At 41.0% G+C, this 25,349-nt stretch overlaps 1 protein-coding gene and 1 non-coding gene across 2 annotated transcripts; both read right to left on the bottom strand.

Annotated features, from left to right (window-relative positions):
• Positions 1 to 743: 743 nt before the first annotated feature.
• On the bottom strand, positions 744 to 25,343 carry QTRT2 (queuine tRNA-ribosyltransferase accessory subunit 2). Its single transcript, XM_014838610.3, has 9 exons — positions 25,209 to 25,343; positions 18,161 to 18,381; positions 17,329 to 17,384; positions 15,367 to 15,443; positions 13,568 to 13,780; positions 8,865 to 9,064; positions 6,326 to 6,477; positions 4,226 to 4,343; positions 744 to 2,306 (listed from the first exon to the last, which is right to left on the bottom strand). Exons 2-9 carry the CDS (start codon positions 18,358 to 18,360, stop codon positions 2,075 to 2,077), a joined length of 1,248 nt encoding a protein of 415 aa, XP_014694096.1. The 5' UTR covers positions 18,361 to 18,381; positions 25,209 to 25,343; the 3' UTR covers positions 744 to 2,074.
• LOC123286196 (small nucleolar RNA SNORA57) lies at positions 20,189 to 20,336 on the bottom strand. The gene has a single exon (XR_006528465.2). It is a non-coding gene; the product is annotated as a small nucleolar RNA SNORA57 (small nucleolar RNA).
• Positions 25,344 to 25,349: the final 6 nt, after the last annotated feature.

Raw genomic sequence — 25,349 nt, 5'->3', positions numbered from 1 at the left:
CTTCTTGGATGTCACATGTAGTGCGAGTGCACTTAAAACAATGACTACAGACGGAAGAAATCAAGAAAAATTTTTTTTCCAATGGAGAACATTCCTGGTACTATGGAAATTTAATATTTGTTTTAATAGACTCACTACTATTTATAGGAAACAAGACAGTCTTTCTTTAATTAAAACTGTTTATTGGCTATTGACTTTAATTGATTTACATTAAAGACACATTTTTTCAAATGTGCTAATAAGAAAAAGACCCAGAAAAATGGACAATGTTGGGCAGAATTTTCAGTGTTTTGAACATAAATAAAACTCACAAATTTTATATGGACTCTGGGCTACTTATTAACACTCCTCCAACAATGGATTTGGCATTGACTGGGAACATAAACCTATGAAAAAGACCAATCCAATAGATTTTATTTTAAAACAGTCAGATCCTTGAGAACAGAAACTCTGCATTTCATAAGTACCCTTGGCAGTCACGAAGGAGAGGTTATAAGAATGTCCATGAATTCCAGAATTCATGAATTTTGGAACTCATGGACATTCCTAAACCATTAATTTAAAAAAACCATGTAAATGGGCACCCAACACATAAAAATACAGTAACCACATAATTAAAAACAATGTTCAGTAATGCCCACTAAAATGAACAAACAGCAAAATACGGCACAAGAATGTAAAATAAATACATTTCATACACCTACAAACAAAACAAAGGCATCTTTTTGGTTCTGTTGCTTTCACAAAAACTATGTGTGTATGTGTGCATGTATGTGTATTCTCACAGAAAACTTCACAATTACAGAAAAGTACAAATAAAAATCACCTGTCACACCATCAAGAAAAATGTCACTGCTTTAGTGAGAGCAGAAAAATCTCAGAGAATCAGAGATGATCTGGAGGGTCTTCTCAGCCTTAAGATCTGCTGATGCCAATTCACCAACCACTTCAAAGTCCACAGGCCAACTCTCTTTTTAGACTCTCAAATATCTGTACTGTTGCCTGACTCCTGGCACCACTGCATTTTTTTATCTGGCCAAGAACGATTAATAAACAAGGACACAGGGAAGGCTATGATTCTAATCTAAAACTTTTTGTTCCCAATATTAGAGCCAGACGGAATCTTAGAAGTCCATTCAGTCCTGTCCACTGTGCCTGTCCCCACTTATTCAGGAGGAAACAGCTATGGAGAGGTTAAGTGAGTTGCCCAGGTGTCACAGCTGAGTAGAACTGAAACCTGATCCTCTAATTGCCAGGCCAGGGCTCTGGCCAAGAGAACACGTGGAATGTGTAGCCCCAGTGATGGGACTAGTTAGTATGTGGGTTCAACTATTAATGAGCCTGAAGGGCAGACCACAGTGGATCTGTACAACCAGAGGAAAGCAGCTCAGCAAACTTTCGGCTCCTAACAGGTAACTGCACTGGCTCTAGGGAGACAAGCCACAAATAGACCATGTGGTCAAATGAAGGAGTGTGCCCTGGGCCAAGTGATCACAGGAGCAATGTGAGAGCCCCACATTCCATGGAGATGCGAGCCTGGTTAAGTCACAAGAGCCATTTCTGATTGAATTGCACTGCCAGGGCAGCTTGGAAGGCAGAAATGTCCAAAAGAGGTCCCTGAGAATATAAGGATTAAAATAAAGAAAACTCTTGAATTAGCCAGATTCCTTCTCCAGTCAACAGGCACGTGTCCACAGAGGTCTTGCTGCTCATGGCCAATCCTCTCCCTTGAAGCTCCAATCCAACTCAGCAAACCCTCAGAATCTCATCACCCCCACTTCGAGGCTGTCCCTTCACATCTAAAGCTTTTGTCTTTGACTAAACAAAGCTCTATTAGAATTAGCATAGAAATATTAAAGGTTCAATTCTTTCTGATCAACCTAGGTCATTGAAGTCTTTAGAAGAAACCTCTAGAGCCTCACACGGGCAGAGTTTGGTACAGAAGTTCCTTATTTGAGCAGACCTTATTCTCAAACGTAAATGATTAAAGCTAAGATCATTTCATGTTTTCTGCTTCCCACATTACAACAGTGTACAGGGTCAAGGTGAAGAGTCAAACTGTGTATGCCAGGTCTCAAGATGCCTGCCTGCGGATGAGCTCTTTCAACTGTGCCAGTCTGTCATTTTTTAGCGCTTCCCGGATGGAATGGAAAAATCCAAAGTAGTGTTCAAAGTTGTGCATCATAAGCAGGACCCCAGCCAACAGCTCGTTGGTCACCAGCAGATGGTGGATGTACGCACGAGTATGATTCTGACAGCAGTAACAGGAACACCCTCTCACGAGCGGCTCAAAGTCCCCCTGGTACCTGAGAAAGGAAGTTACAACGATGTTTCAGAAAGTGAAGGCAAGGAATCCACAACCTAGGCCATCTATTCTGCTGCTGCATAACCAATAGTTAATAACATCGCTGGTAAACATAATGCCGGACACCTGCTTAAGATGGCAATGTGGTCCCAAGTCAACAGAGCACAATGAGTCAGGAGACTGAGGGGTCTTCCCCTGACGGACAGAACCTCCTGGACTGAGGCTTACAAAGGAGCATCGAGAGAGTCATGTGGTCCCTCCCTCATGCTGGGTCTTATGAGTCACACTGTCCGTCCGTAAAGGCACACAACGTTAGGAAACACCCTTCTGATGAATGACACTTTTCTCCCACTTGCCACCAGCACTAGTATCAAAAGACACGGTACGACCTTTTACTCGCACAGCTTTTTGCAGTTTACAAAGCACTTTCTTTTTTTTTTTTTTGAGGAAGATTAGCCCTGGGCTAACTGCTGCCAGTCCTCCTCTTTTTGCTGAGGAAGACTGGCCCTGAGCTAACACGCGTGCCTATCTTCCTCTACTTTATACGTGGGACGCCTACCACAGCACGGTGTGCCAAGTGGTACCCGGGATCTGAACCAGTGAATCCTGCACCACCGAGAAGCGGAACATGCGCACTTAACCGCTGCACCACCGGGCCAACCCCTACAAAGCACTTTTATATACACCATTTCATTTAATCTCTGCAAGCCCCTGGAGATGGGCATTTTTATTGTCATCTTACCAATGAAGACTACCAAGAGGGTTAAGAGGGAGGGCTCTGGAGCCCCAATGCCTGGCTTTGATTCCTGGCTCACAACTCACTGGGGCAGGTCACTTACCCTCCCTCTTTGTCTTCTCATCTGTAATGGGAATAAAGGTCATAACGTGCCTACCATATACAACTGTTGCAAGGAGCAAATGAGTGAATATAGTAAAGGGCTTGGACATGACTGGGCACATACTAAGCACTAATATATGTGTTACCTCTGATCAGCTATTAAACAGAAGTTAAATGACTTGACCAAGGTCACAAAGTCTTGAGCAGTGCCAGGATCCAAATTCCAAATCTCCAAGACCTCAAGTCTAGCACTGATAATAAGAATACTACAATTTCCAATTCAATCTATAATGTAAAGGGAACTACAGTAGGAACCATTTATTTACCCTAGAATTTTAAAAACAGAAATGAATCTCCCTGGCTATTTTTCAAGAAAGTAAATGTGGTAAACATCATGACTTCAAACCTTCAATCAAGAAGCCCCTAGAAAATATAGATGAGAACTAGGAATTTCATATCTTTCACAACTTTTCAAGTCTATCCTATTCCTAGATAGACATAAAAAAGTCTGAATCCCTAGAACATCCCTTTACATAAGAGCAAACACACCCCAGCACTAAAGTGAGTGCACCGCACTCAGAAAAACCGCTCTCTGGCTCACTGCTTATTACCACTTTTGGCCAAATACAGAGTTACAAGATATCTTACTTCATTCTTCATAGAGGCAAATATTTTATTAAAGATTTATAATCTGTATACAACCAAGATGACTTAAGTTCCTTAAAATTTAAAAATTTTGTTGTGTTTTATCTCGAAATCTTTATTTTGCTCTGTCATTATTTAAGTTAAGTAATTGGAAGGAGTAAATGACACCCAACGATGAATTTGGTCTAATCTTTCTGACAGCTCTTCTAAAACAATAGTTAGCCAGCCTCAGTTTTCTGATAAGACAAAGTACACAAATTTATTTGTAGAAAAAAAGGAGTTTTTCTAGAACTGAATTTGAGAAGGTCTAAATAATACCCAACTATAAATATGATATGAAGTCATAAACGGAAAAGAGAAGAGTTGCATAAACTTTTAAAAGAGACTGAAATTAAAAAGTCAGAAAATCAAAATCCAAACTTAAGAAAATTCCTTACTTCTTTTCCTTCAGATTAATTTCAAAAGATGTCATTTCCTGGTTGCAACCAGTTGTTTTAATTTTCTTTGTTTGATGCACATATTTTATTTCTTCCTGTGTCCCATTTTGTTGTAACACTGAAGGAGAAACCAATAAAAAGTCTTGAATGAAGATCAGATAAAGAGCGGCCTTTGGGAGAATTTTATTTTAGTTACTACTTCATGCCCTTTGACCTTGTAATTCCACTCCTGAGAATTTATCCTAAGGAAATGACACACGTAAAGAGAAATAGCAATATGTACCAAGAGCATCACTGACTTACTATCTATAATATCAAAACTTGGAGATTCAACATCTAAGCAAATTATGGTTACAAGTATCTAACATATAATCTTACTGTCAAGGGATGATTTTTAAAAAGCTGGTTGGGGGGTGTGTATGTTCTGAGAAAGAGGGAGAGAATAAATGTGTGTGTGTGTGTGTGTGTGTGTGTGTTGGAGTTATGTCTCATCATAATGTACACGCAAATTAATTGGGTTTTGTAACTGCCTATGTTCCAACTAGATTAAAAGTAGAATTGATGTATTCTGTACGGAGACTCTGGCCCTCCAGGGAACTCAGATTATCTAGAATTAAATGTTCCCTTGAACGCTTTGCTTTAAGAAAGAGCATTCCTGGAACTGCAAGAGAAACGCCAGTTACTACGCAAAGAACCAGCTGCCTTGAACAGGGCCAATAACAGAAGTATCGCCGGGAATGAGTACTGACAATCTCAGGGCTGGCCCAGGGAGAAAGGGCAGGCGGTCCTAGGAAGGTAATTTTGTCCAGGTCAAGGGAAAAAGAGAAGTGACCTGAGCATTGAGCACAGGGCTGTTATAATTTTGCTGCCATTATTTTGCATGCTGATGTGAGAAACCAGAACAAAGCCCTGGCTTTCTGGAAAGTCCTTGTCACTAGGGGAATTGCTGCCTGTATTAGGCAACTTATTCCTTTGGAATTTTCACTTTGTAATTGGCAAATTTACTATATACACACACACAGTTTTCCTAATCACGAAGAAACCTGGCTTTCTCTGGCCAAAAAAGGAACTTGTTTATTCCAGAGAACGCAATAGCAGGTTCTTTGTAGAGTTCTGTATCTTCATGGTATGAAATGACTAACAGTGACCTGTGCCTTGGTAGAAACAATTTAGCCTATAAATGAAGTCATGAACATTTATCAAGTGTTTATGGTACACCTATCGACACACATTATGTTCTGGTCTGTCTAAAGGACAGTAAAATGGACCTCCTATAAATAAGAATTTGATCCACCCGATTTGTTTTCAGAGGTAATTCGATTTAGATTAATGGTTAAGTTGCTTTATAAAAGTGTAACATCTTCTGAATGAAATTTTAATCACTTGTGGGGAATAAAATAAACCTTTAAAGAAGTCTCTGGCCCTACTCAAATTTAAGGTTGGCGGCGACAGAGGAAGCGTTCATAGGACAGCAGGACAAGGGAGGGAAAGCCCACGTCTGAAGGTTCCTTTTCTGCTGCCAGTTAAATGTCAGAATCTGAAACTGATTTTCTTGACTTCTGAATAACTAAACAATCAAAGAAAATGGCAGGGCTTCAAGGCAATACTAGCAGAGGAAAACAGGTCTCACATCTCAGTGTGTTAAAAAAAAACACCAAAAAAGTAAAAGTAACGCTGGGATCAGAGCAGGTGAGACTCCCTGTATTTTAATAGCATGGGGTTTGCAAAAAGCAGACAAGAACCCTTTGTGAAAAAACGAATTAACTTTTACCATGCAGTTCAAAAGTAGTCTTTTCTTAGATTTTCATCACTATTCACTCGGAATAGTTTTTTTCAGGTTGTTAATAGAAGAGGTTTTGTTTTTCTTGGTTCTGCTCATTACAAAATCACTTCCTAATATTGATGAGCTCCGTGTACAGTATTAGGTACCTGGTTTTGTGTGCCAACATGCCAGGGCGGACAGGTAAGAACAAAGATGTCGCTTTATAAAAGGCTGGCTTTATAGTCTGCACATATTTCTGGCTTGTGACTCAAGCCAAAAATTAATAGGAAATAGAAGAAATGAAAGGATAACACAGAGATTAACTTCAAAAGACCTACATGTCTCCTCAGGATTCGGCTGGTAATCAAAGCTGAAGGTCAGGGCACAGCCCCGCTCTGTGACTTGATAAGGGAAAAAACTCTCAAATAAGTCCACTCCTCTCTCAATACACTCGAGCACCTCATCTGGCCGGCTAACACTGCAGATGAGCCTGCAAAAATAACAGTAAGAACAGGGACATGAGGTCAACGCCAGGAATGAACTCAGAGTCTTTCCAGAGGGCAATAAAAGTACTAATAATGACAACCACCAATCATGTCAGCAGGTCAGGCAGCAGATAACAAGGTGTGGTGGAAAGAACACAGGGCTCTGGAGGCAGAGAGACCTGGGCTAGAATCCCAGCTCTGTCGTTTATTTACTTGCTGTGTTGCTTCGGGAAAGTTTCTTAACCTCTCTTGGGTTTTAGTTTTCTCATGTTAAAAACAAGAGCAATAAAACACACCTCACAGAATTGTTCTGAGGATTAATGAGATACTTGAAAAAGCACATAGTGTAGTTTCTGGCCCCAAAGAGAAGTTCAATAAAGGTTAGTTTCCTTTCCCCCCTCATGCCTTCTGACCAACTTCCCTGGTCTTAGATTGAACTTTATAGCCTATCTACCTAATACATAGATTTTTTAAGACTACAAAGCTGTGTGTTTTATTTCCCCCTCAAATACTTTCCATGTTTTAACTGTACTTTGCCCATAATTATTTTTTTATTTTTTATTTTTTATTTTTTTGGTGAGGAAGATTGGCCCTGAGCTAACATCTACTGCCAATCGTCCTCTTTTTGCTTGAGGAACACTGGCCTTGAGCTAACATCTGTGGCAATCTTCCTCTACTTTGTATGTGGGACACTGCCACAGCATGGCTTGATGAGCAGTGCATAGGTCCGTGCCTGGGATCTGAAGCTATGAACCCCAGGCCAGCCCCTATAACTCTTTTGTATAATTGGCTCAAGAAAGACATTTTTATCTACTGTATTCTTCATAGGTTCGTTTACAAAGTAACTCTTGCTCTCAGAATTTCAACTCTGCCCAGAGAATCTAAAGAATCTAGTTGGCTTTCTTTGTGCTTCTTTCAATTTTCTCCATTAATAAAAAGTCTGCATGGTGGAATGAGCTGGTATTTTCAGAGGTAACAGGTAAGGCATTCCGAGAGTGTTAATAATACTCAACCAGGTTCTGCCGCTAAAACGAGCTGGGGAGATGCACTAGATCAGGGCTGGCTGCTATTTTTCATGTTTGTTTTTCTACCCAGTCCTTTTTATGAACTAGCAGAGAAAAGGTTACCGACTCTCGATTTCTAAAAGAAGTCCAAAAACAGGCTTACGCAATATTAAACAACCAGAACCCTTAAATAATTACTGGTTTTTCTGACTACAGTTTCCTTCAAGTAACATAATGTTTTAGAGCTCCTCTTCCACTGAAGCTGGCATTTCTACACACTTACAGAAAGAAAAACAATCCCAGCTTTCAAATCCCGTAACAGACATCTGTGAGCACTTAACTCAGAGAAGTCCAGAAAACGACGAGAAATACGAGTGCGGAATTGTCATCTGCACCAGAGAAATAAGCATGGGAGGGGCAACAACGAACACAGAGAACTGGGTTAAAATTTAGGGGCAAATGATGGCTGGGGTGATGAAAATACCGTGTTCTGGCTGGTGTTTACACAAGCGTATACACTCACCGAGCTGTAGACTCACACACTTTAAGTTATACCTGGATTTTTTTTAAAGTGGTAAAATTACATATACTATATACTATCCAACAGCCCAAGGGGTATAAAGCAGCACCTTATAATCAAGCCTGATATCACATATCTGCAGGGAAAAAAGCATGAATAGTTACACCAAGTGGGATAAAAAAATAGTCTTTTCCTTAAATAAAGAAAAAAGAAAAAATGGGGTAGTCTAATAAGACACTAGCCGTACTCAGAAACGTGGGATTTTTAGTGTTGAATCTTACTGGTCATCTCTTCTCACTAGCACATAGTGAGAATCCTGTGATTTAGGGAAAGAACCAACCCCACTCTAGTGTTGCTAGTCCTGTCAATTTAAAAAAAAAAAAAAAAGTGACACCACTTGCTCCCCACCTCAAATCTAAGAACTTCTTAAAGGTCTTTATTAGTAGGGCCCATCTTCATTCCACTACGCAGCCCAGCTCTGTCCTCAACTCCCCTTGATTAAGGCCAGAGGCCAACCTGATTAAAATCAAATATACCTTTCCCCATGCACCACGTTCTAACGAATAAAGAACAAAGTTTGTATTTGACACAAGAATGAGGGGAAATAGTATAACACTTGTCCTCACTTATAATCAGAATCAAATAAACTAATTCACATGGCAACCGTCCTCTGGCCTACATTCTGAAATCAAGGGCAGGACAGCCTTGATGGAAACTCCCCCTACATCTGCCTCAGCAGACTCAGCCCAGAAAGGACATAATCGAAACGTCAAAAGACATGCACACGTGTAGACTGCATGACACACAATCCCCAGCACTCCTGCTCTGCCACCCACAAGGCTTGGCCTGCACCCAAGTGAACACTAGCCTCGGTTTGTCCTCCGGCAGCTCTGCAGTGACTGATGACAGCAAGTGCAGTCTAGTCTCCAGGGTCATGGGATCCCCTTGAAAGCCATCCAGAAGGAAGCCTCCTACGGGCCGCTTGGCTGTCTCTCGTGCTGACCGCAGCCTCTCCTCCATTACGTCTCCACCTTCAATCACTCCAATGATCGTACTTCTCTGAAGGGCCTAAGGCGAGAAAGGATCGAACGCTTTTAACTGTTTCCAGTAGCGGAGACCTATGTTTAAAGGAACCTTACACAGAAGCCCGACGGACGGACGAGACCTCAGCCGAGCTGCTGCCGCTGAAGCCTACCAGGAGGGTGGTGCCCCTCCTCCCTGAGAACCTTAGGGCTCCAAAGAACACAATCTGAAAGCCACCCAAACAGGCCAGAAAAGACTGAGGAGAAACTGAGGCAATCCCCACATGTGGTCATGCTTTAGGTTAGATTAAATTAAACCCACACTGAGCAGGTACAAGAGGGAAAGGACGAAAGGAACAGTTTTAATTTGTTTAAGTGACTACCTACGTCTCTTAGTTAGAGACAACTTTAGGAACTTTGAAACTGGTTGTTTGGGGCAACTGACTATCCATTTGGAAAAAAATAAAATAAAAACTACATTGCACACCATCCTCAAAAATACTTTCCACATGGCCCTAAGATCTAAACATAAAAAATACAGTTATGCTAGTATCAGAAGAATATATAGAATATTTTTATAATCTTGGGATAACGAAGGCATTTCTAAGCAACTGAGAGCTTACAGGAAAAGGCCGACATATCTGAGCACAAAAGTATTAAAACTTCTCCAGTGAAATATACCATCAACAAAGGCAAAGGAGAACTTAATCGTTGGAGGAATAGGTAAATATACCACAGAAAGAGCTCCAACATATCCTCTAAGGAAATGAAAACTCCATAAAAATCTAGGCAGATATGTGAATATGAACTTCAGAAAAACAAATGTGAATGTCCTCTGGACATATGGAGAGCTAACTAAACCTCACTAGTAAGGAAATGCAAATTGGAAACAATTAGATACCATTTTTGCCCATCACATCGACAAAAAAAGACAGCAACACAGTGGAGGTGAAAGTATCGGTGAAATGACAACTAGAGACTGAAAATTAGATCAGCCGCATGGCAGGGCAAGTAGAGAAGACTTAAAATGCCAATGCTTTTATCTTTATATCCTAAAATTCTACTTCTAAGAAATCTCCCGCAAATATATTCACTCATATGCACCAAGGTATGTTTACAAAGATGTTTAGATTACTGAAAAACTAGAAACAACCCAAATATCCATCAGGAGTAAAGGCTTAAACAAAATATGATATATTCATAGTATGGTTTCCTCTGCAGCTATTTTAAAAAGAATGCAGCAGATAAGAGTTATATATCATTGACAGGGAAAGAGTTTGAAGATACTGTTAAAAAAACCCAAGAAATTTCTCACCATATGATCACATTCATGTAATAAAAACCACATATAGAGATGCATATATATGTAATAATTATGTGTATGTGACTGTAAAAAACAAGGTTTGCAAGGAAATACACAAATCCACAGTGGCTCTCTAGTAGAAGAGAGGAATGGGGAGGGAGCCTGGCAGGCTGTGAAGAAGGAATTCCTCTTCTTAGGTAAAGCAGGAGGGACACAGACTATTCTCCAGAAAGAACACCTGGGATGCTGCGTGGAGAATGAATTAAGGGTGAAGATGTCTAAAGGATGGGGTAGGAGACAACTTTACCAACCCAGGGAAAAGATGAAGAGGATGTGGACTAAGGCACGGGCAGTGGGGTGGAGAGGAGGCATAGGATTGGAAAGCTCATCAGGAGGGACAAGCAACACACCTTGACTGATTAGTCATCCGAGGAGAGGATGCAGACAGTCTAGGATGCCTCCTGGCTCCTGTTTGGGAAGTCCAGGGAGAAGGTGAGAAAAGACAGAGAATCCTAGAAAAACAGTGGAGGTTGAGGCAAGATGATTATTCTGTTTTGTGTATTCTGTGTTTGAGGTATCAGAGGACGTAGAAATTCAGCCACTGAATCTATGGGCTTAAAATTGTGGACAAGTGTGATACAAATGCTGGTGCCCAGGCTAGAATGGCAGATGTCTGGCACAATGCTCCCCAATCCTCCTTCCAAGGCTGACATGGCTAATAGACTACTCTCTTCCTGCTGCACCCAGGCACTGCTCCACGCACCCTGGGATGAAACCCATTTGCCATCTCTGGCCTAGGGAATATACGGAAAAGCAAAGAAAGCCAACAACAGAACCTTGGGGAGCGTCAATATTTAAGGACATTCAGAATAAGAGGATTCAGTGAATAGGAGGGGAAGGAATCATAGGAAAAGGAAAAGATGGATACAGCCATACCAAGCAGACAGATGTACAGGCCTGCCCCTTTATATGACTGGCACAAACAGCCCTGTCTGGGAAACTCCTTTTCATGGGTGTAAGAAGTACAATCATATAATTGTCTAAAATGGAACACATTTAACACTAAAAGGGGGCACTGTTAGTAATCATATCATGACAATAGCATAAGCTTACAGATTACAGAGAGAGACCCCAGCATTTGACCAACAGATACAGTGTGAAATGGTGAGGCTGACTATAACACAGAAAAGGGACTTGAGGCTCATCTGGCCTTTCTAATAATCATGCTCTGTCATAGTCCTTGTCCTCCTTTCTACTCATCCAGACACTACTTGTCCTACAAGGATAATTACCAGCTCAAAACAATTGCTAGTGAGCAACGCTAACAATTCAGACCCACAGCAATGTCCCCCCCAGACACCCATTGCAGATACTGAGAGTTCTATTCAGAATGACAACTAAGTTTCCTCTATTTCATGTACATTAACTTTATTAGCCAAATTATATTTTTATTAGTAAATGCAAAATAACAATGTTCCTCAAACTGAATGCACTTTGCCATAGTGGGACCAGATCACTGCTTGGGATTACTCCATGGGAATTCTCCCAACATGGAAATTTTGCCCTTTGATCACTATCTTCTGTTCTCCTACCTCCTCCCTCTCTGTTAGCGAATGCATCCTTTTCCAACTTCATCAACTCTGCTATCAGGATCCCTTGTTTGCTGCTACAACTTCATCTTCCCCACCCTATCATCAAGATTCACCATCCGCAAGCATTTACTGAGGGCTTACTATGTGTCAGGCATTCTGCTACATGATGAAGATACAAAAAGGACACAGAAATTGAGCTTAAGGAGGTCACAATCTAATAAAGATGAACACCTAAGGAAATCATTGCAGTACCATATGATTGGGGCTATAATACAGCTACATACAAATTAAAGAGGTGGCAAAGGATGAACAGAACTTCCTGGAAGGGTCAGGGACAGTTTCCTAGAATGATGAATGGAATGAAATGAGCCAGATTTGGAAGCAAGAGAAGGAATATGGCTGGAGATAAGAAAAGAAAAACCAGGGTCCGGCCCCGTGGCTGAGTGGTTAAGTTCAGGCGCTCTACTTCGGCAGCCCAGGGCTTCACTGGTTCGGATCCTGGGTGCAGACATGGCACCGCTTGTCAGGCCACGCTAAGGCGGCATCCCACGTGCCACAACTAGAAGGACCCACAACTGAAATATACAACTATGTACTGGGGGGATTTGGGGAGAAAAAGCAGAAAGAAAAAAAAAGATTGGTAACAGTTGTTAGCTCAGGTGCCAATCTTAAAAAAATAAAAAAGAAAAATAGAAAACAAAAGAAAAACCAATCCAGGAGGAAGTCTGTGGACAGGAACAGCAGACTGAAACAGGATGACGCCTCAGGGAACTCAGATAACTCCAAAGAGCCAGAGTGCCAACCACAGGAGAAAGCAGCTGGCACTGGGCTGGGCGCAGAAGAGGCCGGGTCACGGCAGGCTGTCCATGCCACGTAAGAGCTGAAGTGGAGAGTCATGAAATTCTTTAAGGGAAGTGAGCAACAGGTTCATATGTGCACTTCACAAAGATCTCTCAGAGAACCGGCTGAAGATGGATTGGTTAGAAATGAGAACAGAGAAGGAGAGGATAATTAAAAGGTAATTGTCTGTATAAGAGGTGATGAGGTTATTATGCCTTAAGGGGGTGATAAGAAGGGGGGGCAGATTCTAGGGAGATGGAATCAAGGGGGAGTACACAAGAGTGAACAATGAGATATTAAACTGGATAGCAAAGGGAGTCTTGAAGGACTCGAATTTCTAGACTGAAGAACTTAGTGGCTGCCATGAACTGAGACAAGAATACTGAGGGAGAACAAAAGGAAGAACAGGTCTGAGGTAATAAGATACTGAGTTCAGTTACCTCTGAGTTTGAGTACACGGGAAGGATACTCTAGCGACAAAACCTAGCTAAAACCCTATAGTTATGTAATTCTGAAGTTAAGCAGGATGATCTTGATTATACATATAATTTTAGAATTATTCAGCAATTAAAACTAAGAGGAGGCTGCCCAGGGAGAACATATAGAGTGGGATGAAAAGAGAGACTAAGACAGAATCCCAGAGAGCAATAAGACTTAAGGCTCAGGAGAAAAAAAACCAGGAGAGTGTGAAAGAGCCCAAGAAGTGAGGAGCAAAGAAGTAGGAGGAGGACAGGAAAGGAGGTATCATGGAATGTAAATCAGCGAGAGCTTTAAAAAGAAAGGAGTGGTGAGCAAGTGAGCGGTACAGCCTTACCTCAGACTCTTCCTGTAGCCGCAGACAATTATCCAGGAAGAGAAGCGATCGGTCAACAGACTTCCTGGCTCTTTTTATGGAAGTTGCTTCCGCACAAGATGCCTCTCCATCTGAGAGGCACTGGAACCAGTCGGGCTGAAGGGCCTGCTGAATTGCCATGAACTTGGAAACAGTCATTTCTACTCGTCCTCCAACACCCCACACAGACACAGACTGCCATGGAACAAGACGATGAGGAATTAGTGAGAGCAAAGTGAAAATAAAAAGAAAACAAAATGATAAAGCAATTCTGAATTTAATTCTTCTCTACAACTGGAGAGAGAGTGGCAATTCAATATCCTAGACGTGGTGGACAAAAGAGGTGTCCTATAGTATATTCCAAATTCTCTAAGGACCTTATAGGTCATGGAGAATCCTTTGGGCCATACAAGCCAACTTCTGAGCTAGCCCCCAAGAATTCCTTGTTATATTTTTCCAGAAGCCCAGTCTTCCATTGTCCCCCATCCAAGCTGTTCCTGAATACATCACAGGCTGATTCTCCCGCCTTTGTCCGCATCGTTCTTTTTGACTGAAATGCTCTTCCCCTCCTTCTTTGCCTGGTAAAATACTATACATCCTCTAAGACAGAGAGTTCAAATATCATCTTCTCTATGTTCCCCAAACTTTCCTAGGCATAATCATTCACTCACTCTGCTAAGCTCTTTCAGCAATTTGTACTTTTTCTTTTATAGAAAAGACAGCCCTTATCACACCATTGTATATTTGTCTGACTAGGGTACTCCAGTTCATGTTTGTGTCCCAAAAGCAGTCTAGGGCCTCACACATTATTCCTGTTTAATAAGCATTTACTAGGTTGAGTTAGATACAGAATTATGTGCAAAGACATAAACTCCACAGTACACAAGAATCTCTATATGTTCCTTTGGTTACTCCTTCCCCAACAGCATCTCTCTTCTTAGAAGAGATTGACAAGGAGATAGACGGGGAGGCCACATGCAGTCCTTTTATTCTGGCATAAGAACACTGTTTAAATGAATCCTCTCTCCCTCATAAAAGGGGTAGATAACTGAGGTCAAATATTTCCTTTTGAATTCAAATTACAAAATAAAAAGAAACTTAAAGCAGAAGAATAATTTAGAACAGTTACCTTAAGTAAGATTAATAGATATTGTTGACAACAATAAAGTGAGCGCAGGAAAAATAATTGCATTTGTAAGGAGCGGTATACACTGAAGTCTTGCCAGAAAGCTGTCCTCAGGGACAATGCAATGGGCCACATCCCAGGTGACAATTTTAATGAAGTTCTTTTGCTACTGTTCTCCACTAGCTAAAATTTCTGGCTGTGAACCCAACCATTTCAAATTCTGTTCTAAAAGCAAGCAGTATGATCCCGAGGTTCTACTATATATAGTTATCCATGTGATAACTCTCATCAGCAACTTTCCCCCTCTTCCTGAGGTTGTTAAAACTGCAAATAAAGCACGGCATCAGAAGATGAGTGTTTTCTACCATCATAGCAACTTCTTTTTTGAGCATGTACTTGACCCTTCTCCACCCCCAAAATTTTTGCAACAATGAAAAAGCTGAGGACGTATTCCTTACCTTAACCCCATCCTCAGGCAGCCCTGCCCTAACTCCTGTAACCACCCCATCCCACCATATTCATGGAAATAAAGAGAAGCATAAAGGGGTCAGGAATGGGCCAGCATCCCAGGCAGTGGGATCCTAGCAGCTGAGGGATACAACAGGCTGACTCCCTGGGACAAAGCTGCGGCCTGGAGGCCCTTCTGAGAACACACCTTGTTTGTTACATAACCAGCTGGGCAGGGGCTGACTGGATCGTGCAGGGAGCAGTATAAAAGCGATTCCGGCATGCCTGTGTAAACATAAAAAAGAACCCCTGGAAACACTGACATCAACAATGACACTGTGTTGTAACAGAGAGCAGCTTCCTAATTGGTACTGCTGGATAAACCAACGCTGAAAACAATAAATTGCTCGTACCTGATCTTAGAATCACAGGACACCTGTCAACATGAATGAAAAGATTACTTTGAAGCTTACTAATCTAAAAGAAGAATTAAACGCAAAGGTTCATGTCTAACGACACAGAGGGTTGCTACAAAGGAAAGGTGTATCTTAAAGTATGAGATACAAGGAAAGTGTTTAATGACATGCTGGCTACTTGATCTGCTTTGAAGAAGAATTTAATATCAAGTAGGTTCGTTCTAGGTACCACTCAAGGAGAACTAGGTACTGGAAAGATGAAATGATGTGGTCAAAAGGTAATCTCATTAATAATAAAGCCATCCCACATCATGGTCCCCAGGGGCAGAATTTCGGGGAAGCTGTAGGATACTGCAAATGGACCACATCTTCAGTAATTTCACTGATTCAAGATGACAGTTTCTTAGGTTCTTTAGTCAAAAAGACAGTTATTTTAAAAGAAAAAAATCCAAAAAAAAAGCTTAGTAAACCATATGTGCTTAAATTTCATATGCTACCCTGCATTTTCATAAGAAAAAAAAATAGGATTTCACTGAAAAAAAGACCAAAAAAAAAGCAAATTAAAAAAAGACAAAGACCTCTGCAGTTCTCCACCTTACTTTCCACAATTTCAATTATTACAATTATCTCCAGAAAGCTTATATTACTTTCACTTAATTATATGCTTGTATACTTTAAAGCTGGTTATTAAAATTGGTCTCAGATCAAGGAAAAAGATATTACATAAATCCCTCTACTGAAACACAGGGCCTTGTGACAATAAAGTCATCATGCAATTTCCTTCAGAAGCAGAGCACTAAACAGCCAAGGGAAACAGAATTTCATTCACTTAAGTGAGTCCTGGATATGGGGAAAAGCTTCAGGAGAAAGTGGCTGACAGAAGAACAGGCTGTCGAGCTGTCGCTGCTCAGCTTTTCCTATAAGTAAACAGACATGTACATCTGCATTTAAAATCCTATTTCTGGAAAAAAGATAACATTAACATATCAGATTGTGGGTGTATATAAACTCTCATCCTCTGTCTTATGTTTTGGGCTCAAACATGACAAGACTGCCTTGGATCTTAGCTATGTCCCATGCAGTTGCTCACTGCTGGGTCTCTGCTCCAAGCCCAGAGTGTGTGCCCAGACCTGTCTACCACCACAGTGTGCCCACCTCCTGACCTGGCTAACTCCCATTCTTCCTTGAGCCAACTAAGGGGCCCCCTCATCTTCTCTCTCAAGCATCCTTTCTTGGGGGCCAGCCCAGTGGCATAATGGGTAAGTTCGTGTGCTGTGCTTCAGCAGCCTGGCGTTCACAGGTCTGGATCCCGGGTGCAGACCCAGCTCCACTCGTCAAGCCACACTGTGGTGGCACCCCACGTAAATAGAGGAAGACTGGCACAGATGTTTGCTCAGTGACAATCTTCCTCAGGAAAAAAAAAAAAAGAATCCTTTCTTGCTTCTGACCTCCTTCCACATGTGCCCTACAGCAGGGTGCATGCTCCTCCCTCTGGCTCTCATGATACAGGTACCTATCCCTAATCCTGCAAATGCAGTCACCACACTCCACTAGAATCACCTGTTTCTCTTTATCCCAACCAGGCTCTGAGTTCCATGAGGGCAGCAACTGTTTCTATTCATCTTAGATGCTCAGTAAATGCTTATTAAATTAATAAATAAGTAAACATATGAATGAAAGATCAAAGAATGAACAGAACCTCCAAACTCCAAATTAACACATCACAAGGCACACACAAATAACTTCATTTTTACCTATAAACTTTCCAACTCCTTCCTTATATTCTGCCAAGACTTCATGATGTTCTGCCCTGTAAGCAAAACAGAAAAATGCGTAACATAACAACGAATCATCCTACAGATACTCTATACAACAACTGAAGCCCTCTCCTCCCCCGCCAAACAAGCCACACGACAATGAACAGAGTCTTGAACACAAAGTACACCACTATTCAAGAGTCCCAACTCACTAGGCTGAGTTCATTAGCCAGAGGAGACCTCTTCAGTTTGCAAGTGGTTCTGTGAGAAGACAAACTGGCCAAGATCAACTGCTTCCGAATACTCGGATTTTCTTCTTTCCCCTGCCCCTTTAAAAACCACTGTTATTTACAAAACACTGCAGAATTATTTGATCATAGAGCACATTCTTGAATTAATGATAAAGCGGTATATACACTACACAAAATGATCTAACTCCATTAGCTGTTTCCATAAAGCCATACTAGCAAGTACATCTGCAGAGACAGAGAAAACTTTGAGGTTAGTGCATGAAGACAGCCCTGAGGCTCCAAGTTTAGCTCACACGGAGCACTCCCTACCCTGTCACCCTGGGAGCAGTGGAATGAGGGCAGTACGGAACTGTGGGTTCAGAGGAAAAGTGAAGCAGCTCTAACACCTAGGTCTGGCCAGCGGTTTACAGATTAGGCCCAGAGGATGTGTAATATGTGATCTCTCTCTTCTGATTTCATCCTAAAAATCTACAAATTTTGTACATATAAGCAAAAAAGTCTTTCTCTTTACTGCACCTTATTAAGGTAATTAAGCTGCTGCCAGAGTTGACACTTGAATGATCGGGTCTAATACTTACAGCGATGACAGTGTAAGCTGAGCCATGGCAGGAACCTTATGGATATTATGCAGTGTGTGAGGGGTCAGGTGGGGAGCAGAGCCAGTCTTGGTGTACAGAAGGCAGCCTGGAACATCCATGGTGCGGTCCCCCGTTTTGCCTAGGTTTTTTATTTTTCCTAGGCGACAGCCATTAACTACCTTGGTCAGACTCAGCTTCATCCTATGGGATTCCTCTAGGTCCTGATAAGAAAAGAGCATTAAATTCAGGAGTTCCATGACATCTAAAGGCTAAACATTTTGCAAAGAAAGCAACCTACCAAAAAATTAATGATAGCATGTTTATTACTACCTCCAGTCTAGGATTTTTTTAGAAATCAGGAATAGGAAATGGGAAAAGACACAGAGAGAATAAGACACCTTCGCCAAAGTCCCAGAGCAATAAGATGACATCAACCACATTTAAATTCAGGCATGGAAGTTTTGTGAGAGCTGATGAAAACCAAACCAACAGAAGGACGAAAGTAAAGACCTAGCATGCACAGAGTGCTATGGAGCCAAGGTTCGCTCTCAGCCTTGAAAACGTCTATAGAGAAAGGTGACACTGCTCAGGAAATATTGATTACTGATTTGATCCATTTTTTCTTTCTCTAATTCAAGAGATTACTAGACAACACAGCAATTTTTCCTAATATGTAGTTAAATGAAGAAAACAGGTTCCAAAACAGCATTCTGGTGTTTATTAATATACATGAAAGAATACACATCAAAAGATAAATAGGTTATTTCTGAGAGGTGGGATTATTTTCCAATTTTTCTTTTAGGGTGTCCAAATAAAGGTGAGAAACTGTGTGGAGCATACATTTAATTCATAAGCAATTTAGCATTATTTTTATAATAGGGAAGGAAAAATATTTGCTAAAAGAAAAAAATAAAGGTATCGTTTCTAACTTCCATAGACACCCAGGGGAAAAAATCAGAAAACATTATCAATTTCTTTGTTGGATGCTGTTAATTATTATTCAGTGAAGCAAATCCTGGGCTCCACTTCTTAAAATGCACTACAAACTTGGTAACCAGGCATGATAGATAATTTGCAAAATGTCCTGGCTTACCAGCATTTTACAGATACCAGTATCTCTACGGCGAGCATCACACCCTCTGGAATTCTTGCCAATGAGCTAGGCCCAGTTTTACTAGTAGACAAGTTATTACAGCTATGAGAGTCTCCAACCTCAGATCCTGTCCTCTTAAGCATTACACTCTACCACACTGAAAGTCAACCATTATTTAAGATAACAAATAAGCATTATCTATCATTAGCTTAAAAATATTTAGAAAGGCGAATGTTACTTTCTGGGGAGTCATAAATTCTTATACTGAAATAAAACTGTCAATACATCTGTAGAATTTTAGAATAAGAATAACTACTTTCTGTATAGTCAATAGGAGATTTCATGTTAAACGTGAATTATAAAAAATAGTATAAATATTTGAGGAAAGCCTCGTCAATTTTATCTGACTCTAACTTTGCTATTTCAAGTTATCACAAAGATCGACATAAGAATAAATATCACTGTAACTCACAGAAATGCAGATTATTAAGGGAAAAAAGTTACGTTTTAACAAAGAGTAATATAACAGCTATTTTTTTTAAAAGCTCTAGTACACATTAAAACTGTTAAAATAGGGGCCGGCCCCATGGCCAAGTGGCTAAAGTTCCATGTGCTCTGCTTTGGCAGCCCCTGGGTTTGCAGGTTTGGATCCTAGGCACAGACCTACTCCACTCATCAGCCATGCCATGGAGGCATCCCACATATGAAATAGAGGAAGACTGGCACAGATGTTAGCTCAGAGCCAATCTTCCTCACCAAAGAAAAACAAAAAAACCAAAAAACTGTTAAAAGAAAGTTTATACCAAAAAATTATACTAACATAGTTACAGGCTAATAAGGATGTACTTGAGAAAATATGAGTCATTACTTTACACAATCATATTCCTCATTGATTTATCAGATAATACACATAACTTTCTGATTTTTTTATTCCCCCATGTCCTGGCGCTTGAGGACAGAAGCGGCACACTGGAAGCCACCAGCACTGAAGACACAACGCCGAGACGGCTGGAGCCCTTTCCCTCTGCCTCCATACATTATGGGGACCGGGATGCATGCCTGATCCCCGCCAAGAAAAGGAGCATATAACCTTCTGATTTTAAGTGATAAAAATCTATTTTAAACTAACAGAGCTCTGAAGCCATTTGTAGGAAAGTTAAAGCCTGCATTTTGCCATGTAAGTTCCGGGTAACTGGAGCGGGGGAGGCACAAAGATGAGAAATGCTCTTTAAAGTTAACGAATCAACACCTGTTAGTCTGACTCAATACTGAAATCAAACAAATACAGAATAACAGGTTTTTGAAACATAAATAGGAACTAATGAAAACGTAACAGACCAGGACTATTACACACTGCAGTAACTTACGCAGTTCCTACCCTCACACACATCTGAGAATGGAAGGACCTGTATTGGCTGGAGCTTTCTCAGAAAGGGCTAGAGACAAGAATTTGCTGGTTCTTCCCTTTACTGAGGAAATACTGTCTCATCTGAGCTAGTTAAGTTTTGTAAAGAGCTTAAATGTACACACAAGTTGTACTTTTTAAATTAAATTCATATAAAGGTAGAAAGAGGCTTCATAGGATAAAACTAGTATGTTTGAAAAATGAAGTTTAGGATTCTAGGATGCTACCAATTTTTATTATTATCTCTCCCCATCAAACCTATGCTTTCATTTTTCCCGTTTATTAATAAATAACATAAAAGACTGACAATCAAAGCTTCTGATGAGCAGGTGATAACCTGCTTTTCCATGCCAACTTAACACAATTCCAAGTAAAAACAGCAAACCCCAATGCTGCAGTAAACCTCCGTTTAACTCCCAGGTAATGTATGATTGCCATGAGACCTCAGAAATGCTGAAAACCAGAGTCTGACCATGGCTACCAGAGATTTCAGCCTGAGAACTTTTCATGAACATCGTCGTCCCCTCTGCCATTTTACAATAATGAATCTGAGGCTAAGCAAGATTAATCATAGACAGTCTAGAACCCGGATCTCCTGCCAAGACGCCAGTGCTTTGAGTAACACAACGTTTGTATATGCATATGGCCCCTTCCCACTTTCTCCTTAATTGAAGAAATAGAATTCTTCATTTTTAACCCAAGGTCTGTCATCGTAGGTCCTTGGTAGCTCTAGAGGACATCAGCCACTATGTTCTTAGATGCAGAGGTGGGTTCTCTCATGACACAATGCACAAAAGTTTCATCTCCATACCTTTAAAGATGAAATTCAAAATCCTTAGCTTAGCATGGGTATACTGAAGCCACTAGATCAGCTGAAGAGAACGACCCAGCCAGCTCTGTCCACAGTGTAGGACTCTGATGCTATATACTCACATTCTGCTGTTGGGGCCTTGTTAAGAGTCCCACCCTAATCACAGTAAATCAACATGTCACCAAAGGAAAAAGTAAGCAAGGAAAAGTAGATGACTGTGTTTAAGAAAAAGTAATGTAACAGATAAACTGCTGCTATCAGTGATTCTCTGTATTGCAAGGATAAGTATATTAAGCAATCTAAAGAATGCATCAGAGAACGCACTTCAGCTGGAAACCAACATTTAAAAAAATAACATGCACAATCTTAATAAAGAGTTAAAAAAATAAAATAAAATAAAATAACATGCAGGGGGCCAGCCCTGTGGTGCAGTGGTTAAGCTGGCGTGCTCTGCTTCGGCAGCCCAGGGTTCGCAGGTTCGGATCCTGGACGTGACTCACCATCGCTTGTCAAGCCACGCTGGGAAGCATCCCACATAAAATAGACGAAGACTGCCACAGATGTTAGCTCAGTGACAATCTTCCTCAAACAAAAAGAGGAAGATTGGCAACAGATGTTAGCTCAGGGCCCATCTTCCTCACAAAAACAAAAAACAGGGGCCGGCCCAGTGGTGCAGCGGTTAAATGCGCACAAACCGGGGTTCACCGGTTTGGATCCCGGGTGAGGACATGGCACCCCTTGGCACACCATGCTGTGGTAGGCGTCCCACGTATAAAGTAGAGGAAGATAGGCACGCGTGTTAGCTCAGGGCCAGACTTCCTCAGGAAAAAAAGGAGGACTGGCAGTAGTTAGCTCAGGGCTGATCTTCCTCAAAAAGAAAAAAAGAAACAAAAAACAAACTACATGCAACTTTGTCCAGAGCTAAAGGAACCAAGTTTTCCTTCCCCATTCACTGTTCAGTTTATGGTTAATGTTTTTATAATTTCACCTTTTTTCTAGGGGCTTAAATACAAAAGTTTTTATTATGGAGTAATGTAAATATAATACACACATACACATATTCATGTACATATTTTTTAAAACATGCTTTGGGAGTGACATAATGTACTAATCCAAGCAAAGTTCTCAAGAAACAAACCAACAGTCTCTAAAATATCAACTGGCTTTTATCTGCCTTCATCACCACCTGCTCCCCTTTCACTCGCTGTGAGTTTCTTTTAAGGTTTCTAGTGTTGTGTTTTTCCAAATATACATTCACACTTCACTTCTACAAACAGGGTTCCTGGGAAAGACTTAAGGAAAAATCATTAGGAAAGCCATTTGGAAATGAATGGTTAATAGAAAAACCCTTATCACTTTAAGGACAAGTGACAGGCCACCAGTGGATCTGTGCCTTTACAAGGGCTAACAAAGATGCCGCGCACCTCTGGCAGCACTGTACCTGTCCTGACACCTCCAGTGCTACACACTTCTCCCCCCACTGCTCCCTCCAGAGAGAAGGGATTGTTAGATGCTTCTTTGATGTATTCTTTACAAACTGTCATGGAAAGATGACCACAGTATGCTAAGGGAAAAGAGCAAGCTTAGGTGAACATATTTTTTGTGAAAGAAAAACTGTATATGTATATTTATAAAGACACACACACACTCTCCAATGTTTGTATATGCATAGAAAAAAGTCCGAGGGACTTCTAAACAATATGGTGCACTGAGCTGACTCAGAAAGACACAGAGAAATGATGGACTCTAAAATTCTAGAAAACAGGGGCCAGCCCTGTGGCCGAGCAGTTAAGTTCACGAGCTCTGCTTCAGCGGCTCGGGGTTTCGCTGGTTTGGATCCTGGACATGGACACGGCACCGCTCATCAGGCCATGCTGAGGCGGCATCCCACATGCCACAACTAGAAGGACCCACAGCTAAAAATACACAACTATGTACTGGGGGGCTTTGGGGAGAAAAAGGAAAAATAAAAAATCTTTAAAAAACAATAAATAAAATTCTAGAAAACAGTAACAGAAGATGAGAAGGAGACTATTCGAAGGCAGAGTGCTCTAAAATGCTTACACTATTTGGCAGGAGGAGAGAGATAATAATGTTAAACTTTGTTAAGCATGTGTGCTAAAAATTTTAAAGTAACCATTAAAAGATTAATGACAGAATGCATAATTTCCAAACTTGTTGGCGAGCGGTGGGGAAGGATAAAGAAAAATTGTTTAATACAATAAAAGGCAAGAGAGAGGAAAAGAGACCAAAAACCACATCGAAAATAGAAAATACAAAATAAGATGGCAGAATTAAGTCCAAATATGTCAGTAATCACAATAAAAGTTAATTTCACCTATTTAAAGACATAACGACAACTGTAGGAACTAACATTCGTTGGGCATTTACTATGAATCAAGTACCGTTCTTTACATATTAACTCTGCTAATATGTATCATAATATCAACCCCATAAGACAGATGCTATGATTATGTGCATTTTACAGATGAGAAAACTGAGGCTAATAAAGTCACCAGTTGAGAAGTGGCAGAGCCAGGACTAAAATCATAGAAGTGGGGCTTTAGAGGCTGTATTCCAGTAGGCTGGTAGCCTATTAGAAGTCCCATCTTGTCCATAAGCATACTTAACGTTTACATATTAACTGTAATGTTAAGATATAATTTTATAGTCAGATTTTCCATTTTGTTATAGTGTTATTATTGTTCTTGTTTTCCCTTATCTCCCTCTCTGCCTCTATCCATCCTCCCAGCCTCTACAACAACCTTTCTCCATACTCATAGAAACATTTAAACACACCTGTACATGGGAAGGGATTTTTTTTTTTTAATGAAAAATGTAAATATACTATGCTGCATGCACATCTCTGCAATTTGCTTTTTTCCCAAGAATACACAAGAGATATCTTTCCTGAAGAGGAGACACAGAGCTAACTTACCCTTTTAAAATAAGTGCGTCACGATATTGCATAGTTTGGATGTAACCCAATTTACTCAACCATCACCCTTCTGATGGACATTCAGGTTATGGAGCGGGTCCCACGATCTCTAGAATAGTCTGAGGGTACGGCTTCCCTATCTCATTTTCACCAATCTCAAGTCCACTTTAATTTACGTTTCCGGGGAGAGCGCTATACATACACTGATTTTTCATCGTTACCACAACTCCAATGATTTAGGTACTATCATCCCAATTCTGCCGATGAGTAAATCAAGGGTCTGAGAATTACTTAAATGAGTTGCCTAAGGTCATACAAGCACAAAAGTAGCTGGGTCCGAAGCTCCTGCTCTAAATCTTCACTCTGACTTTTGAACGCATGTATTCAGAATGGACTGTCCTCGGGAATAACCAGCCTCAATCAATAAGGATGCATTTATCTTCACTCCATGACCACCTCCAGGGGCCCCAGACCTCGCGAAGCGCTTAGCTTAGTGATTGGAGATCGTTCCATCCCTCCCTAACATTCCGGGCAGTCTAAAAAAAACTTCCAGCTGAGAACTTCTTCCTTGAGCAGAGGCCAGTCGAAAGGAAGCCCTCTTCTCTCAGAGACGCAGAGCTCACACGATTTGGGAGAACCTGGACTTAGGGAAGCCAAGATCCACCACGACACCCAGAAAAGGGAAGGAGAGACACAGCAGGCGTACAATTAGTTACTGCAACACAATCAGGAAGCGTGTGGGCGCGACGCGATTCTTCCCCCTCAGCAGCCCCCACACCATCAGGGAAAGGGGGGACTTACCTGCAAACCTCTCAACCTTTTTGCCTTGAGACCCCTTAAACTCCTCGCCGTTCGCTACCACATGTCCGGCTAGCGGAAAATCTCGGCCCCTAAAACACCGCCTCGGATTCAGAGCCAATCAGGGAGCAGTACGTCATCACT

The sequence above is a fragment of the Equus asinus genome, chromosome 5, assembly GCF_041296235.1.
Source record: "Equus asinus isolate D_3611 breed Donkey chromosome 5, EquAss-T2T_v2, whole genome shotgun sequence".
NCBI classification, from domain to species: domain Eukaryota; kingdom Metazoa; phylum Chordata; class Mammalia; order Perissodactyla; family Equidae; genus Equus; species Equus asinus.
The sequence above is the reverse complement of the archived record's forward strand: the minus strand, read 5'-3'. Positions and strand labels throughout refer to the sequence as shown.

What these genes read in the sequence shown, in the direction of transcription:
- QTRT2 (XM_014838610.3), bottom strand. Translation starts at nt 18,360, where the DNA reads ATGAAGCTGAGTCTGACCAAGGTAGTTAATGGCTGTCGCCTAGGAAAA. An exon ending in CAGCTTACACTGTCATCGCT is followed by an intron (nt 17,385 to 18,160) that starts GTAAGTATTAGA and finishes TTTTGCTTACAG; the next exon opens with GGCAGAACATCATGAAGTCT. An exon ending in AGGAGTTGGAAAGTTTATAG is followed by an intron (nt 15,444 to 17,328) that starts GTAAAAATGAAG and finishes ATGTTTACACAG; the next exon opens with GCATGCCGGAATCGCTTTTA.